The sequence below is a fragment of the Acomys russatus genome, chromosome 13, assembly GCF_903995435.1.
Source record: "Acomys russatus chromosome 13, mAcoRus1.1, whole genome shotgun sequence".
Classification (NCBI taxonomy): domain Eukaryota; kingdom Metazoa; phylum Chordata; class Mammalia; order Rodentia; family Muridae; genus Acomys; species Acomys russatus.
The window spans coordinates 46,474,371-46,493,160 of record NC_067149.1 but is presented as its reverse complement, the minus strand read 5'-3'; the positions used below and the strand labels follow the sequence as shown (position 1 = coordinate 46,493,160).

Here is an 18,790-nt window from a genome sequence, read left to right as displayed (position 1 = left end):
TTTTGTGCGTCAATTTGACTCATGTGAGTCATGAGAGAGGAAGGAGCCTCAGTTGAGAAAGTGCCTCCATGAGATCCAGCTGTAAGACACTTTTCTCAATTAGTGATCAGTGGGGGGTGGACCTAGCCCATTGTGGGTGGTGCCATCTTGGGGCTGGTGGTCCTGGGTTCTATAAAAAAGCAGGTTGAGCAAGCCAGCAAACAGCACCCTCCATGGCTTCTGCATTCAGCCCTGTTTGAATTCCTGTACTGATTTCCTTTGGTGATAAACAGCAATGTGGAAGTGTAAGCCAGATAAACCTGTCCCTCCCCAACTTGCTTTTTGGTCATGGTGTTTCATCACAGCAATAGACACCCTAACCAAGACAACAGGAGTGAAAATATGGGTTAACACCAGAAAATCTGTGAGTTAAGTGGGCAAAATGCAAAATGCCTTTCCAGGGAGGGAACACATACAGCTAATAATGGAGTGGTGCTACCTCCTACTGCATCGTCAGGAAACGGTGATGTCAGACCATTATCGTGGACCAACAGGGAACTTTAAGGTTGGACAATACCTACTTAGAGTGTGAGTCACCATGATATCTTGTTCATTACTTTAAAGAAATGTAACTCATCCGATTGTTTTGGAAAACAGTTTGTTTTCCAAAGTTGGATATCTACATAGCTTAAGACCTAGAAAATGTAATCCTAGATACAGACTCAAGGGAAACTCTTGCACTATGCCTCAAATGACATGGGTAAGAGCTCTCATGGGGTGGGCACAGAGTTCAGTGCTGGAACGCTTGCCCCACAGGCAGGGAATCCTTTGTATCATCCACAGCACCTGTGCGCGCGCGCGAACACACACACACACACACACACACACACACACACACACACACAAGAGAGAGAGAGAGAGAGAGAGAGAGAGAGAGAGAGAGAGAGAGAGAGAGAGCATGTGTGCTCACAATACTGTTCCTGAAAGTGAAAGACAAGGGAAGCAGTCCATAGGTGATAAAGACGATGGGAGAGACTGACATTGAGGATGCAAAAACCCAGGAGAATCCTGGTGGCATCAAATTACCATATTTTTCGGATATAAGATGCACTTTCCCCCCTAAAACGTGTGTGTGTGTGTCTCTGTTTTTACTGTTTTTCTTGTTTTACTGCTTTAAAAACTGGGTGCATCTTATGGTCAGGTGCGTCTTATAATCCAAAAAATACGGTAAATGAAAAAGCAAGTCCTAAAAGCACATATACTAAGCCAGATTTATAAAATTTAAAACAAGCGAAGCAGAAAAAAGCATTCTCTGCTTTAGAAGATAAGATGGCAGAGTAGGAGGCGCTGGGAGCCTGCCCACCTAGACAATAATTGCATGGTTTGAATATGTCTGATATCACTATTTCGGAATGCTTGAGTCTATTAAAGGCTTTCAGCTTGGGGAAGACTTCTTTGATGGTAAATTGCAGTTAGTGTCTATCAGTTTCAGCTCTTTGCATCCCAGCTGCCCACCTCCCATGTCAGTCCTGCGGAGGCAGCTGTGCATGTATTCTTAGAGCGGCTAGCACACATCTCACAGGAGTCAAGTTTAGCCCCAAAGACCCTGCTTTCCAAAAATAGGGGAGCCCGCTGTGGTTGCTGAATATGGTTATTGTGATGCACGCATGAAGACCACTGGCCATCTTTATTGCACTTTCCATGTTGGTGCAAGTCTCTTCTCCTAGCCCAAGTTACTTCTAGAAAATGTAAGGACCAGTATTTCCCTTCCATCAATTCACTTTGCCATCTTTGGAGCCATGCATTAAAGGGAAGAATATTTTAAAACAGCTGCATTTATAAAGAGAATTGTAAGGTGACCATGCATGTGATCAGAAAGAGCTGAGACCTTAAACCTATACTTAAGACTGATCTTCAGCACAGAGTCAGCATAAAACAATAAAAACACAAAACAATGGCAAACTATGGAGAAAGGAACCAGATTTCCAGAATTACTACACTATTAGGTTTTGATGCCCACTTTTCAATTAAAACAAAAACAAAACACCAGGCATACGAAGGAATAGGAACGTATGGCCCATTGGGAGGAGGGGAGGGCTGATAGAAACTATGTCTGAAAAACATTAGATGACAGGTATATCAGACAAATACTTTGCAAGTCTTCAAGACATCCAAAGGAACAAAGGAAGACGTGGAGAAATCCATGTAACAATATATGAACAAGATGCAATACCAACAAAAAAAAGTTAAAAAGAAACAAAAAGGAAATTCTGGAGTTGCAAATACCATAACTAAAATGAAAGACAAAAACAAAAACAAAAATAAAACTGCAAAGTTTCAAAGGTAGATGTTGGCAGATGGAAAACTCAGTCAGTGAAAGCCAAGATAGGACAACAGAGATGCTTGAGTGTGAAGGAGAAAGCACAGAGTTTAGCAAAGGCTGCAGAGATCTGTGGACACCACTGGGCTGAGCACCAGTGCACTGGAGGAGCCCCAGGAGGAGAAGAGCGGGAGAGAGAGAGAGAGAGAGAGAGAGAGAGAGAGAGAGAGAGAGAGAGAGAGAGAGAGCAGACAGACAGACAGACAGACAGACAGACAGACAGACAGACCATTTGGAGAAACAATGCCCCCAAGCTTCTCACATGTGATGAACATTGTAAACATAAAATACAAATATAGACTTTGAGTGATGTGTAAAAAGATAAATTTCCCCCTCAATTTTAAGTAAGATCAACATAAAGGGCCAATTCTAAGAGATATTATGATCAAATTATCAAAAGCCGAAGACGGGCCAACATTAAACCAGAATATACAAATAACTTGAAGCTCTCAATTACAAGCAACGAGAGTAAAACTGTAATTAAAATCTTCCCAGAAAGAAAGGTGCTGGAGCAGATGGGTTCACTGCCAGATTCTATCAGCCGCTCAAGGAAGCCTTAACACCGACTCTTTCTACTTTATCCCACAAAGCAAGAAGGGAAGGGTGCCACCAAACTCACTCTACAGAGCCAGTGTTATCTTGATACCCAAACAGGTCAATGCAAAAAAGGAAGAAGGAAAGATAATTGCAGACTAATTTTTCTGATGACCATAGGGGCAAATTTTTTTGTTTTTGTTTTGTTGAGATAAGACCTCTCTCAATGTAGTCCTGGCTGCCCCAGACCTCTCTCTATAGACCAGATCTCGAACTCACAGAGATCTGCCTGCTTCTGCTTCCCAAGTGCTGGGATTAAAGGCGTGCGCCATCATGCCCAATTCAAAAATTCTTAACAAAATTCTTGCATAACAAAATCAGGAACACATTGGGAAGATCATTCATTGATACCAAGTGAACCTCACCCCAGAGATGCAAGGGTGTTTAACACATGCAAGTCAGGAAAATGTAATGCGCCAGGCAAACAAACTGAAGGACGGAAGCCACAAGGCATCTCAACTGATGCCACAAAGGCATGTGACAAAACTCAGCACGCCCTCCTCACAATAAAAGTCCTGGAGACACTGGGAATAGAGGGAGCATATTTCCAAGTAATAAAGGTGATTTAAAACAAACCTATGCCAACGTTATATCAAACAGAGACAAACTGAGATCCAGATGATATGGTGAAGGGAGAGAAAAAGTTCTGTCCTGAAATTCAGGGCACAGGGCAGGGTGTGTCAGCCATGTCCCATAGCGGAGAGGGACCGAGGAGTGCTGGGAGAACCTGGAGCTGTTTGTCCCGGGTCTGGAGCACACCATTTTAGCAGTTCAAGAATTTGCATGGACTCATGAAGGACCACAGATACCCAAGACAACCCTGAGTAAGGACACAGGTGGAAGCCTCACAATTCCTGACTCAACTTTATCCTACAGGGTATACATAGAATCTATGCTCTAGTGGAAAAGACAGCTTGGTACTGACATAAAAACAGGCAGGCAGAGCAATGAGGCAAAACAGAGGAATTGGGAACACGCTGACAAAGCTGCAGCCACCATTTTTGACAAAGGAGGCAAAAGTTTGCAATGGAAAAGGCCTGTTCAACAAACGTTGCTGATCAGTGTGGACATCTACCAGCCAAATAACGAAAGTAACTCCACGTCCTTCAACTGTACAAAAATCAGCTGGAAAAGGATCAACGGTTATAATTTAAAATCTGAAACACTGAAACTGCTCAAAGGGAAGCTGGAAATATTCTACAAGACACAGGTTAGGCAAGAACTTTCTTCAAAACAAAACAAAACAAAACAAAACTGGGACAGCACAAGAACAAGCCCAGGTATTGACAGATAGGATGGACCGCATTAAATTAAAAAGGGTTTACACAGCAAAAGAAACCACCAGCAGAGAGAACGCCCTGCAGAGTGGGAGCATGTCTACCAGCTATACTTTTAGCCAGGGGCTGATATCCAGAATTTACAAAGAACTTCAAACATGCAACCCCAAAACCCCCTAACGTTGCCAATTAGTAGATGGACTAATGAAATGAACAGACAGTTCTCGAAAGAAGAAGCACAACTCAACTTGCCAATAATGATTTATGAAAGTGCTGAGCATCCCTTATCATTAAAATAGGCATGTCAGCCTATTTTACTTTGAGATACCTGCTCGCCCTAGTCAGAATTACTGTCATCAAGAGATCTAAAGCAAGTATTAGTAAAGAGGAGGCTTTATTCACTGCTTGTAGGAGTGAGCAAGAGTTAACACAGCCAGCATGGAAATCAGTTTGGAGGGCCCTTAGCAAATGTAAAATAGAATTACCATATGACCCTGCCATTCCACTCCTGGGCACATACTCAGAGAACTCCATATCCCACCCTGGAGATATGTTCTTATGCCTGTTTACTGCTGCTCTATTTATTATTCAAGAAAACAAAACCCACCTAGCTAGCTATCCAGCAATAGATAAATAGATAGAGAAAAGGGTGGTACAAATACAGAAGGGAATATTGGTCACCTGTAGGGATAAATGAAATAATGGCATCTGCAGGAAGACGGACAAACATGGAAGGTGTAGTATTTAGGGAGTTGACCCAAACTCAGAAAGATGTGGATCCCAGCCTACAATGCACACACACATATGTGTACACAAGTGTAAGCGTGGGCATAGCGTAACACTTAGGAAGGAGAGCAGAAAGGCTGCTATTAGGTGATGAGAAAGGACAAGATGCAAGCAGGAGTATATATGTCATGATAGAGTGTATAAAGCTTAATTTTAAAAGAAGTTTCAACTCTGTAATAGTTCTTGTGGTTGATGAGTGAATAACAGTGTAATTGATGGGCGCTGGGGAGGCGGCTCAGGAATTAGGCGCATTGGCCACTCTTTCAGAGGACCTAAGTTCTGTTCCCACATGGCAGCTCACAGTCGTCTGTAACTGTAGTCCCAGGGGATCTGATGTCCTCTTCTGGCTTCTGTGGGCACTAAGCATGCACGTGGTACACAAACAGATGCAGAAAACGCCAGCATACATAACATAAAATAAAGTAATTGATAATGAAAGCTCAAGACCCCAAGTTAAGCTCCGTGGTTCCAGAATGGCCATCCTGACTGTGCAGAAGTTCACTGACATGTGTGGATGTTGGGACGGGGCAAGTGTTTGAGCGGCTGCCTTAAACCACCTGAGTGGTGTTTTTGTGAGTTGATTTGAATAAAGCATTAAAAAAAAAAAAGAGAGAGATATAAGAGCCAGGTGTGGTGGCACACGCCTTTAATCCCAGCCCTCGGGAGGCAGAGGCAGGGGGATCGCTGTGAGTTCGAGGCCAGCCTGGTCTACAAAGTAAGTCCAGGACAGCCAAGGCTACACAGAGAAACCCTGTCTCAAAAAATGAAAAGACAAAACAAAACAAAAACAAAACCCAAAAACCAAACCAAAACAAACCAAAACAAAAAGAAAACAAAACAACAACAAAACACAAAAAAGAAGTATAAAACACAAGAAACCAATTATAAATATATAAGGAAAAAGTAAATCAGGACAGAAATTAAATGAAATAATAGAAAACTACAGAGAAAACAAGTGAAATTAATATGTAGTTATCTGACATCGTCAATAGAATTGACAAAGCTTTTAAGAAAACAGGCATGAGCTAGACGTAGTGGCACACACCTTTAATCCCAGCACTTGGGAGGCAGAGGCAGGTGGATCACTGTGAGTTCGAGGCCAGACTGGTCTACAGAGTGATTCCAGGACAGCCAAGGCTACACAGAGAAATTCTGTCTTGAAAAACCAAAACAAAAAAAAAACCACTACCACCACCACCACCACCACCACCACCACCACCACCACCACCACCACCACCAAAACAGACTCAAATTGCTAAAATAAAAGATGAAAATGGGATGTTCATTTTAATTCTGTGGAAGTAAAAGAAAGGTCGGTGCACAGCTAAACGTCAACCGATTGGACAACCTGTGTGAAAGAGACAAACTCTAGAGACACGCAACTACCACAACTAAGTCATGAAAACAGTCTAAACAGACTCGTAAGTATTAGGGAGATAGAGACAAAAATTTGAATCTCCCAACAGAGTGCTGAGAGTGGGACGGAAGAGCGGGGCATGGAAGAGAGGGGATGGAAGAGGGGGATGGAATGACCCAGAGTGTTCAGGAGCCCCACAGGGAGACCGTCGAGGCCTGCAGATCTGGACCCAGGGGGCCTGCTCAAACTGTTGCACCAACCAAGGACAATGCATGTAGTGAGCCTAGACCCCCTGTTTGGATCTAGCCAATGGACTGTTCATTCCCCACCATTGTAGAAGGGAGTGGGGACTTCCTCTGGCATGAACTCTGATACCCCCGATTTATTACTTCCCCTTGGGGGAGATGCAACAGAGGAAGGGGAAGTAGGCTATCCAGATGAGACCTGTTAGGTTGTGGTCATATGGTGGGGGAGGAGGTCCCCTTCTGTCAGAGGTCTAGGGGAGGGGAATAGGGCAGAAGAGGGAGGGAGGACAGGAACAGAAAGATACAAATGAGGGGATAAAAATCGAGATGTAATCTGAATGGAGTATAATAAATTTTAAAAAAAGAATTTTTTTTGAGATTTTTATAGCTACTGTTCACATTATCATTATTTTGTTTGGATCACTGACACTTTGAGCCTTCCTGGCCTTCGGAATCACAAAGCAGGGTTGTTTCTTAGGATGTGGGCATAGAAACGTAGGTCGCAGGCAGTCCTTTGTACATGTTTCAACTGGGAGTTGTGTAGCTGCAGGTCCTGTCAGTGGGAGGGAGTTCGTTGTTAAGAAGGTTCTATATTATATTGATTAATTCTTCCTTCTGTACTCATTTTGTATTTGGAGTCAGTGTTAAACTTATAGTGCTAAAACAAAACAAACAAAAACAAAAACAACTACTCTGCCAACAAAGTGAAGTCCAGATCCCAATGGTCTTCAGATGAGCAGTACCAAACACTTGAACAGTTCACACAAATGTTCAAAATTTTCCCTAAATTCGAAGAGGGCATTATCCTGTTACCACAGAAAAATGCTGCAAGAAAACTATAGCACAATATCCCCCCAAAACAGAATTCACTGATGCAGAGCTCCAAGAAAGCCCGGCAAAGTAAATCCAGCAGCAAATTAAAAAGGCAATATATTATTCCTAGAAAGCAAGGATTTTCTAACCCATGAAAATTGACTGATATAAAATGTCACATTGACAGAAAAAAAGCCCTTGTATGATCATCCCAAATGAAGCAGAAAAAAAAAAATTTGGCAAAATCCAACTCACTTTCATGACAAAAAGTTTCGACAATCTAGCAATAGACGAAAACCACTTCAACACAACAAATTCCATGAATGGAAAAAACCCACAACATAAGGTTGAAAACGTTTGCTCATAGGCGTCATAAAACAGAATCATCTTTAAGTAGTTATATTTAAATCAGTACTGGAAGTTCTAGCCAGGGAAATTACACAAGAAAAAAAAAAAGAAAAAAAAAAAAAAAGGCAAAGGTGAAAGTGAAGAAGGAAGGGGATCTACGCTCACATATTGTAGGTTTGGCTTATGGTTAGTGCCATAAGAGTCCATAAGGCAGGAGCCAGGCCTCATAAATGAATTCTGCAACCTAGCAAACAAAAGCAGCTGCTATGAACAACCTGGAGAGGAAGTTACCAAAACAATCCAGTTTTCCGTAACATCACAAAGGCAGTAAAGAATTTTGTATAATAAACACTATAAACTGTTGGGTGTCTGGAGAAACCTCTCAGTAGTTGAGAGTGCTTACTGCTCTTGCAAGGGACCAAGCTCAGTTCCTGGCACCCACAGTCACCTGTGACCTAGTTCCAAGCAATCAAATGCCCTCTTCTGGCCTCCATGGGCATTGCACCCATGTGGCGCACATACATATATGTGAAGGTACAGTCATATAGTCTGGGTCCCAGTTCTGATGCTTTTTCTGTTTACTGGTCTGCTGCAAGGTGAGCTGCCTTGACCACGTGCTCCTGGTGCTGTGACTTCTGTTATGCCTTCCTTTCTCCAGGGACTGAAACCCTCTCAAACCATGAGTTGGAATACACTTTTCCTCCCATAATCAGTTTGGACAAGTGTTTTGCCACGAAGAAGCAAAAGTGAGTGACACTCTAATGAGCCACATCTTCTGATTTGAACACTTATTGCAAGGCTGCAGCAATCACAACAGTATATTATGAACATCCAGCTGGATACAGGGACCCATGCAATAGAAGAGAGACACTGGAAAGAAGCCCCTTGCCTCGTGATCAAATCATTGTTGACAGGGATGCCAAGTCTAGGTGAGAACAAGCAGCAGTCTTTAAACAAATAGTGTTGAGGAGCCTGGGAAGTCACATATATAAGAAAGAAGCTGAACCCTTCCTAACATGATATACAGAATCAACTTAAAATGAGTAAAAGCTTAAGCGGAAGACTCACAAGTGCAGAATTTTTGCTAGAACACCCAGTGGAACGTTACCGTGGTGCTGGAGTTGGCAACAATGTCTTGGCTGTAACACCAAAAAACATAGGCAGCAAAAGAAAGGTGGGCTAATTCAAACACTACCCGTTAAAAGACTACAAGACAATATATCAACAAATTAAAGAAGCAGCCCACAAAATGGGAGAAAATATTTGTAAATCATTAAGCCGATAAGGAATTAATAGTCAGAATATACAGAGAACTCCTGAGGCTCAGCAAGAAGAAAAACAATCCAATTAAAAATGGACCAAGGGGGATCCTCACAGGAACTCCTCTCTGGGGATGGCGCGAGTTCCCCAGGTGGCAGGGCCTCTGTGCCAGGGAGGGCTAAAGGGACCCGGGCAGGGAAGTAGAAACCCACAGCTATCTGGGAATATCTCGCAGAGACCCCAGGGAATACGCCAGGGATGGGAGCCACACTTGCTCTTTGCACCCTGTGAGAGGGGTCAACTTTTCAGTCAGAGAGGCCTGGGTTTGCCATTCTAGTGTCCTTCTTCCAGCAGAGGGGACACCACAAATCTTTCTGGACATAGAAACCTGAGATGTGGAGGTGAATTTCTTTAAGTGGCAAGAAACCAGAAGTCAAGACCCACAAACACTGGGGCTGTTTTTTTTTCCTTTCCTCTTTTTGTTTTAGTATGTAGGGTGTGCATGTTTGTACGTGTGTGTGTGTGTACATATGTGTATATGGTGCTAGCACTGGTGTGTGCACTTGTAGAGACAAAAAGACCAATTGTGTGTGTCTTCCTCTGCTGCCCTCCACCTTATTTTTTGAGACATAGTCTTCACTGAATGTGGAGCTCACTAATTCCTGCAGAGGGAGCGTCCAGTGATCTCCCAGGATCCTCCTGCCTCCATCCCTGCAGCGCTGGGATTACAGCTGTGCACACGCCTTGTTTTTTCACATTTGTTCTAACGCTCTGAGATCCTCATGCTTGTGAGGCACTTCCTAGTGAAACTTCCTGTTTCTGTGTGGACAAGGGAACTTTCCCCACCCTGTGTAAGGAAAGCACACTTTGCTCCTCAACTAGGAACACCCTAAGGTGAGGGATCACAGTGTCCTGGGCATCACACACAGGCTTTCCCAGGACAGGCACTCACTTAACATTGGTGACAACTACTGTGATGCTCCCATTATGTCACAGTAGGTTGTAAGAAGGCCACATGTGGGTTGAAAATGCCTTGGCTACGAGGGCCCTTCATTTATAGGGCCTGAGTGCTAGGACCTGTGGTCAGTACTTTATTCTCAGAGAACAAGCCCAGAGGTGACAGAGATGCCACCCAGTGTCCTCACCTGGATAGATCCTGAAGAACCCAGTCGAACTGCCAAAGTACTGCCAGGTCAGTGTAGGGTCTCTCTGGAAGTTCTCCACAAACACAGGGTTCAGGGCCTCGGACATATAGACTCCATTTAAAATGTCTGGGTCTGGAAGTGAGGACGTGAAAGGGACTTCAGTGGGGACGAAGCTAGAAGCCTGTGACCAGACTGCACATGTAAACATGGGTGAGCTCGCCTGCTTCCCTTGGGGCTGCATCTGCCTCACCGGCAGCTCAGGCTCACTAAGGCAGCACATCACCCTTCCCCAGCCCGCGCTGAGGTCCAGATGCCACTCGTGTCTGTGTTCCCAGCGTTTGCGTTTGGATGTGTGGTGTGAGAAAGGATGGAGTTTAAGGGGAGGTGTTTGGACCATGGTGGGTGCTGGAGCCCCAGGACAAGAGTTTTTAGAATTCTATGGACTCTGTTGAGTTCTTTTGGGAAGCGTTGCTGTGGAAGAGAGACTGGCTTTTCCCTCTCTCTAGCTTTGGCTTCCCTGCATGGCTGTACCCCTTACACAGATATCCCGCCCCCGCCTCCAGCATGACATCCTTTGCCACACTGGGATGCCGCTGGGAAGTTCACCAAAGCAGTGCCATTCTGGCTAAAGTCAGCTTCCCAGACCTTGAGCTAGGAAAACCTCGCCTGTGTTATTCAGCCTCGGGTGTTTTGTCATACCAACAGAAAATAGAATACTCTATGCTTGTGTAGAATAATTTCTTTTCTCATCCTATCAAGGAGGTTGGAGAAACTGCTAACACCCCGTAGTGCTTCTTGGGGAAATGGACACAGAATATTTAAAACCCTCCAGGGTCCCCTGCCTGTCCCCTAGACTACCCAGTGGCGAGGGCACAGTCACCTTTGTTGTACACATTGGTAGGCAGCTGCACACTGCTCATGGAGACGTTCACCCTCATGTTGCTGAAGTGCGCATCGGACTCGAGAAGAAACTCGGCGCCCAGCTCCACGTAGTTGCCCTTCTCATCTTTCTCATTGATTAGTACCGAGTTGTAGTAGTTAAACTGGGGGGAGAGAGGGGGACAGGCCCAGGAGAGACAGCCCAGAAATGGAGAGGAGAGGGAGGGAGGGGAAGAGAGAGAAGGAAGGAGGGAGGGTCAGAGGCCAGGCCGTGCTGGATGGGCTGGTGGAACCCAGTTATGCTGCCCTTGGTGGATGGAGTGATGAGGTCACATGACATATTAAGATAACTGGACCCGAGGGCTCACTGGCGGGTGGGGGTCAAATTGGCCCAATCGTTGCTTTGATTGTCCATTTGGCTTAGTGTGTGTGGCAAAAATCACAAGTCTCAGACAGACAGGTAGGCAGGCAGACAGACAGCAGACAAAGACTCAAGGAGCCGGAAGGAGGCAAAAGTCCTTGTCAGCACTGTCAGTTTTTTTCTGGGTTGAGGGTCCTGGAGAGCCAGAGGGTTCAAAGAGCCTCTGGGGCCCTACTCTGCAAGCGGGCCTGTGACCTGCTCTGTTTCCTCCCCATGGGATAGAAAGGCTGTGACCTAAGGGACCATAATCAGACCCACTTTCTTCCCTGTGCAAGCCACACTACAAGCCGTATACCGTGACTCCCTCTAGACCTGTGGCCACACCCCCGCTCCCCACTCCATCTTGTTGCCCTCTGGTCAGTGCCAGCTCTATGAGCTCTGGCCCAGCAATGTCCCTCCCTGACTCCAGCCCTCACACGCCCAGAGAGCTGCTTGTGTTTTTTGTTTGTTTGTTTGTTTGTTTTTTGTCAACAAAGCTTGGACCATCTTGGAAGAGGGATCCTAAACTGAGAAAATGCCTCCATCAGATTGGCCTGGAGGCAAGTCTGTGGGAGCGTTTCCTTGAGAAATGATCAATGTGGGCGTGCCACCCTTGGGCAGATGGTGAATGGTTGTACAAGAAAGCAAACTGATTGAACCAAGAGAAAAACCCGTTAAACATTTTTCCTCCATGGCTCTGCTTCAGTTTCTGCCTCTGGATGCTTGCCGTGAATTACCACCTTGGCTTCCCCCACAGCGACTGTAATGTGTAAACCTAATAAAGCCTTTCCTCCCAAGCTGCTTTTGGTCATGGTGGGATTTACCACAGTAATGGAAAGCCACCGGCCACCCAGCATCTCAGACCAGAGCTTGACCCTGGCCTCTCTCAGGTGACATCTCATCTTTCTGTCCCCTGGACACAGAGGGGGTGCATCCATGGCATACGCACCCAACCTGAGCTTTCATCTTCCTGGGCTTTCTTATCTTTCATCACAGAGACACCCGGTTAGTGCCTCCGCTTCCTAAGTTCCCTCCCTGGGGCTGTCTCTCCTGAGCCTCCTCTCTTCCATCTTCCTAGTGCTCCCTGGCCCACTCCCCACCCATGCTTACTCTACACCTTCTCTGAGAGCCTCAGGACTGACAAAGCTGGGGCCCAGCCTGGCACGGGGACATAGAGTGAGTGGCTGTTGCTCCGCTCCCCTCACAGCTGGTACTCCAGCTGCCGGTGGGGGTGGGGCAGAGCCAGCCAGCCTAGCACCCACTCCCTCCCTGGAGGAGGACTTACCACCAGAGATGCATTGAATTCATGGTTCAGGTCAGCCTCTTCAGCGGCCTCCACCAGGCTCTGAGGGAGGGAGCGCAAAGGGAAGGGAGAGTCCTCAGCCATTGCTTTCCTCTGCCGCCCCAGCCCAAGCTCTCTGGTCTTCTCTCTCCCCTCTTCACTCCCTCTGCTTTCTTCTCTTGCCCTTTCAGCCACGAAGACCCCTGCTCCATGCTCCCCATGTGTTCTATGGTGCTCAGGTGACCTCGTCCCTGAGTGTCCACAAAGCCTGGCTGGGAACAGGAGGTGCCCTCTTCCTTGCATGACATGCCTACCCTGATGCCTGTGGTGACCTGGTTAGTATAACGCAGCCTGCATTGCACTCAGCTAGGAGAGCGCCATCTATATTCAGTGGAGTCCTTGAAAGAGTCCCTAAGGCCAGTGCTGGGGGCGAGGGGATGGGCAGTGGCACCTTAACAGCCTCGACTTTCCTCCGCAGCATGGTCTCCATGTCCTCTGAGAACTTCTTCACCAGCTCCAAGCCATCCACCTCTTTGATTTTCAGACTGGGCTCTGCGTCCTTGTACTTCTGGGCAGGGCAAAGATGGAAAAAAAAGTATATCTTTGCTCTGGACTAGGTCGTTCTTGCCCTAAAACCTTCCCAGCCTCCCCTACAGTGAGATACCCACCCCACCGCCATGACTGCCTTAGTCATAGTCTTCAGCTGCCAGTCTTCCATTGTCCTCTGCTCAGGCCTCCAGACACATGGCAGTTTTTATCCTTAACAGGAGTTAATTGACACTTGGGAAGCCATTAAACTGGTCACCAGTCAGAGCCAGTGCACTGGGCAGCTTGGGGGAGAGAGAACACTGGAGGAGATGGGGTACTAGCAGTGTTTTTGTCCTTGCTCCTTGTAAGCCACAGTTTCCCTGACACCTGCGAAGGCGACTGAGAAGGAACCTCAATGTCCATTCAGCTTTGCTCAGCTCCTGAGACCAACGCATTGTGTGTGTGTGTGTGTGTGTGTGTGTGTGTGTGTGTGTGTGCACGCGTGTGCGTGCCTGAGTGCATGTGCGTGCCTGCACCTGTATCCTACTGAAGGACCCAGCTCAGCAGTTCCAAGAGAAGCAAGTGATGCTGGTGAGCCCAGGGGAGCTTAGGAATTGGCTTCAAATTCCTGTCCGCCCAGGGACAATCCTCAATGAGCCACCAATGACTCTTGACCAGCTCTGGAACCTGTTGGCCGTGTGATCTTAGAGAGGTCACTCAGCTAAGATGTGATGCTTCTACAGCTTTTGACAGTGCTGTGGAATGCATAGACTCTTGATAAAGACTCCACGATCCCTCCTCGTCTTCCTCACCTGGGGCTACAGGGTTCAAACAGGAAAATCAAACCGGCTGTTGTTCATATCATAACAGGGGTGTTGAGAGGGCTTCTGGAGTCTTAAGTCTGCAAGAGCCCCCACCCCCACCCCCAGGGCTCACCCTGGCTCCTCCCACTTTCTGCAGCACAAGGGGAATGAGGGGTGAAGGGCAGTGTGCTCAGGGCTGGCATAAAAGCCGAGTGTCCCATCATTATTAGCAAGGTGGAGAAGGTGCCTCTTGGGTTGTGGTAATCTGAATCAAACCATGTCATAATCTTTTAGGTTATGGTGCTAACAGAAGGCAAAGCCCTTGTGACCATGTCCAGGGAGTCAGGTACTAAAAAAGATGCCAGCTCATGAGCTGGCTGAGCATAGGCCAGCCTTGGATCTACAGTTGAGCACTTAATGAACAAGGGCGGCAGGTTTGCTCTTCTGTCAGGTCCACTTCTCCTGGGAGCTAAGCATAGGCCCAGCCTGCCAGGGCACGTGGATATATCCCTGGGCACAGCCTGGGTGCCAGGACCCACATGGGCCCTCTATGATGTGCTTACATAGAGGAAATTGATACCTGCTGCTTGCAGCTGGCAGTTGCAGGTGGCCTGCTGCCCTTTCTGACCCCACCAGAGGGTCAGCTTTCTCTGGCTCTTTCCCTGGCATCCACACCAAACCTCCATCACCCACGCACTAAACCTTTTGTGGGTCTAATCTTGTCCTTGGCTTCCCAAAGATCTGAACTGACAGAATGCTCTTGAGACCACTGTCTAAGTTAGTTAGCCCTGAGAAGGAAGCCTCCCTGGGCCCCGTCTGAATATAAGAAGAATCACAGAGATGGTCTCTCAGGCCCCTACAGCTCTGATGTTGGCACTTCTATCCTCTGGGAAGATGCCCTCTGACCACTCTTGAGCTCCCAGGGAGAGGTCACTGACCTTCTGCAGCAAGAGAGAGCCTGAGTATCTGGTCACTGTGTTGTAGAGATTCCTCCCAAAGGTATCAGCCCATAGCTTCACCCTGCAGAATAGGAAAGCCTATGTGCACATTCTCATTATGTTTGGATGTCAGATCCTCAAAGGTGACAGCTGCAGTGCATACATGCAAAGCAGGCATCTCACACATAGACACACTTGTAACCCATGGACAGCCATAGGCGCACACACACACAATACCAACACCCAACATTCCTATGATGTAATGTTAGCTTTAGTTGTCAACTTGTACAACCTAGAAACATCCAGGAAGCCTCTCAGTGAGGGACTGTATACATTGGGTATGTCTGTTAATTGATCTGGGGAGATCCAGCCCACTGTGGTTGGCACCATTCCCTAGGCACCAGTCCTGAGCTGTGTAAAACTAGAGAAATAGAGCTGAGCACAAGGGAGCGGAGGCATGCTTGCATTCGCTCCTCTCTGCTATCTTGCGTTCCCAGCTATGATGGACTGCAACCCAGAATGGTGAGCCATCCCTTTCTACTTTAAGCTGTTTTCGTCAGGGTGTCTATCACAGGGACAGAAACTAAACTAGGACGGCTCCTATGCCCCAAAGTTGCAACCTGGACAGGGAGGGAAACTCAAAGACTCATGGGGGTCTGTGGCTGCTGCAGGGCATGGCACACACTCTGCCTGGCTTCAGAGGACCACAGAGTGAATCATGGCCCCCATGGTTCTGAGGGCCTTTCAGGGAGAAAGGAAGGAGGAGGGAGAGACTGTGGAGGTACAGACCCTGAACCAATCTGAAACTTCCTGAGCCAACCTGTGCATTTCAATGATTAACCCATCACTATGTGTCTAGTCAAGGTCATAAGACAATGACCTGTTGGGTGGGGGCAGGTTGGAATGACACTAAGTGCCTGTCTGGTGGGGGCCCTGCCCACTCCTTCCTTCCTATAAGGTAGGCTCCCAGCTCCTGTTGGGGCCTTGCAGCCAGAGCAAGTGTGGCTCTTCTAAGGTCAGCGGCACCCAGTTGCACCAGCACTTACTGAGGTCTGACTGCATGTCACGCTGTATCCACAGCAGCCATGCCCTATTGTGGACACCCCCTTCCCTTGGAGTAGTGTGGTACTCCTTTGGAGGAGGATAGTAATGATGCAGATGGGAAGAAGTGGAGGAGGCAGGTTCAGCATCTACAGTGAGGCAGAGGTTAGCTTGGTGAGGAGATTTGCAAAGTAGAGAGCTTGGGGGAGTGGAAAATGACTTCGAGGCCTCCAGCTTGGCTTGTTGGCTGTAGCTGAGAAGGGAAGGGAGGTGGCCTTAGGTGAATCAGGGAGAGAGGCGGGTGATGCACTTAGCTGTGCCATGTGAAACGTGAGCCTCCTGACACTGGACGCTGGGTAGGTTGCCCACTCCATAACTTAGGGGCCACCAAAACCCTGTACCCGTGACAAGCTCCCATGATGCTCAGGAAGAAGCATGCATAGGCAGTGAGCATGGGAGTCTGACAGGTAGGAGACTGGGTGGAGCCAGAGGACACGAATAGGACTGAGACACTGAGGATAAATGGACCCTAGGCAAGAGATGTGTGTAGTGTGGGTTGATCTGTGATGGCAGGCAGTGGGGTTCAGGGGTGTGCAGATGGCAAGGTTCTCTTGAAGGTGGCGGGGAAATCCCCCAGGAGCCCATGGGGAGCCAGTCCCTGTGTTCCAGGAAGCAAGGTGTGGGATAGCAAGAGAAAAAGGGAGCACCCCAAACAGCCAAGAGTGGAGGCCACACCTGATCTCCAGGATCAGTCACCAGGAGGCTCTAGGCAGCCTTGTGTTTGGAGGGTAAGTGGCCATGGCCGAGAGCTGAGTGGAAGGTACAACAGGAGGGGGGTGGAGGACTGCAAGGGACCTGACGAGAGAGGGAGGGGCGTGGGTGGCAGAGCTCTGTCCTCCAGGGAAGGGAAGACAGCAGCAGAACTCTGTGGAGGTGGCTCTCCCATGCTGCTCTCAAGGTTTCTGTGTGGATGGCCACCCTGGATGCCAGCCATCTTTTCTTGGCCCCTTGCCATTCTGGAAATTGCTTTCTGAGATAAAGACTGCTCAGCTTGTTCAAGGCTGCAAGGGCTGTCTCAAAAGCCAGGCTGGCTCAGCAGTACAGATTCCAGCATTTTTGTCTGTGGGCCTGCGTGCTTGGAGAATGATATTACCTCCCTCGCCGGGAGATTGCCTGGGCTGAAGCCATCATTGATACAGTGCTGAGCACAGCAAGGGAGAGGGGACACTCGGTGTCATGGTGTCTTCCCAAATCACAGACACTTCACGGTCCCTTGTCCTGTCAGCTAGGCTCATAGTGCACTCACTGCAGGGGCTCTATCCTCTTCCCCTGCCATATTCCCAGTGGGAACACCATGCCAAGATGCCCTACACTGCCCTCCACCCACCGGGACCACTGTGGACAGTGGACAGCAGCATGAGCTGCAAAGATTCAGTCTAGGATGCTAGGCACCCTTTAGTATCTGGAATGTTCCTGACTGAAAAACAAACACCCAGAGAGATTGTATCCAGTGTAAACCATGTGTGCCAATTCTTTCCAAACACCCCCCCCCCTGAATCTGTGGTGTTAGAACCAAAGCCTTGAAGGAGGCAGAGAGGTATAGAGAGAACGAGGCCGTGGGAACCCTTCCTGAGGTCCTAGACAAGGCCCTGGTGTTTGCAGGCACCATCCTCCCTGTCCATTTACAGCTGTTTTACCATTTCTTGGTGTTCAAGCACAGATCACCCAGTGAGTCCTCGGCATGTGGGAGTGGGGGTAGGGGTAGGAACGGCAATGGTCATTTTCAGAACCGCTGGTACCCAACTTCACACTATCTTGTAGTTATCCTTCCTCCCTGCTGGATGCCTGCACCCTTTTCCAGCCCTGACATTAACCCCACAAATCCAGAAGGTAAGAGCAGGTGGACTCCAAAATCAGCAAGGGTATGAGGAAGACAGGAGGTAGGAAGAAAGGGGTCTTTCAGAGGCAGGGCAGCTGGTCAGAGGGAGAAGGCTACAAGAAGGGTCTTCAGGGTAGGATCAAACTCGAGGCTCACGTTTCCAGAGGAATTCTGTTCTGGCCCCTCACGGTAGGCAGAGAGGTGTCCGACAGTAGCAGCCACAGGATGATTGGTATCTTCCACAGGAAGGTCCAGGCTGCTGTCCACTGTCCACCGTGGTCCCAGTGGCTGGAGGGCAGTATGGGGATTCTTGGCATGGTGTTCCAACTGGGGATAAGGCAGAAGAAGAGGAAAGAGCCTCTGCACTGAGTGTACTTGCTGCTGCCCAGATCCCTGGGCATGCAAGTGGTCCCAAGCAGAAGACACTACCTTCAGCTGCAATCCAGCAGAGGGTCTGCCCCAGGTGATCAGATGCTTTGCTGCTGGCTGTCCAGAGGGAGAGGCAGTGAGCCAGCACCCCCTTCTAATCTATCAGCCTTTCCTCTAATCCCTTCTGTTGTCAGAGGAGGGGCCAGTACAGGAGTGGGGTGACCTCAGCAGGATTGCCCTGATTCCAGCCCCGAGCAGCTGGGCCAGCATGCCCTTCTGTTGTATAGAGGCCAACCTGTACCCACAGAGTAGCCTCTGAACTTGGCGGAGTGAGGATGCCCCACCTGCGAGCTGTTTGGTCAGAGCTGTGCTGGGCCCAGACCTAAAGGACCCTCAAAACCCTCTGAGAATCCATAGGAGGACTTGGGCAGCCCACTGTGGGGCTAGACTCTGTGGATGCTGAGACGGATAGAAAAAAGGAGGCAGT

General features: G+C 48.0%; 1 protein-coding gene across 3 annotated transcripts in view; it reads right to left on the bottom strand.

Moving 5' to 3' along the window:
- The window catches only part of Cacna2d4 (calcium voltage-gated channel auxiliary subunit alpha2delta 4), a 99,746-nt gene extending 81,480 nt beyond the window's left edge, over positions 1-18,266 (bottom strand). For 2 of the 3 annotated variants that reach the window (XM_051155222.1, XM_051155223.1), the window contains exons 1-6: positions 18,091-18,251; positions 15,015-15,096; positions 13,197-13,313; positions 12,749-12,808; positions 11,065-11,227; positions 10,185-10,316 (exon numbers count right to left, since the gene is read on the bottom strand). In XM_051155222.1, the coding sequence (XP_051011179.1) occupies positions 10,185-10,316; positions 11,065-11,227; positions 12,749-12,808; positions 13,197-13,313; positions 15,015-15,096; positions 18,091-18,251 (715 nt within the window). Of the gene's footprint in view, positions 1-10,184; positions 10,317-11,064; positions 11,228-12,748; positions 12,809-13,196; positions 13,314-15,014; positions 15,097-18,090 lie in introns of all 3 variants that reach the window. The other variant, XM_051155221.1, reaches the window with a different exon arrangement.
- Between the last annotated feature and the right edge of the window lie 524 nt (positions 18,267-18,790).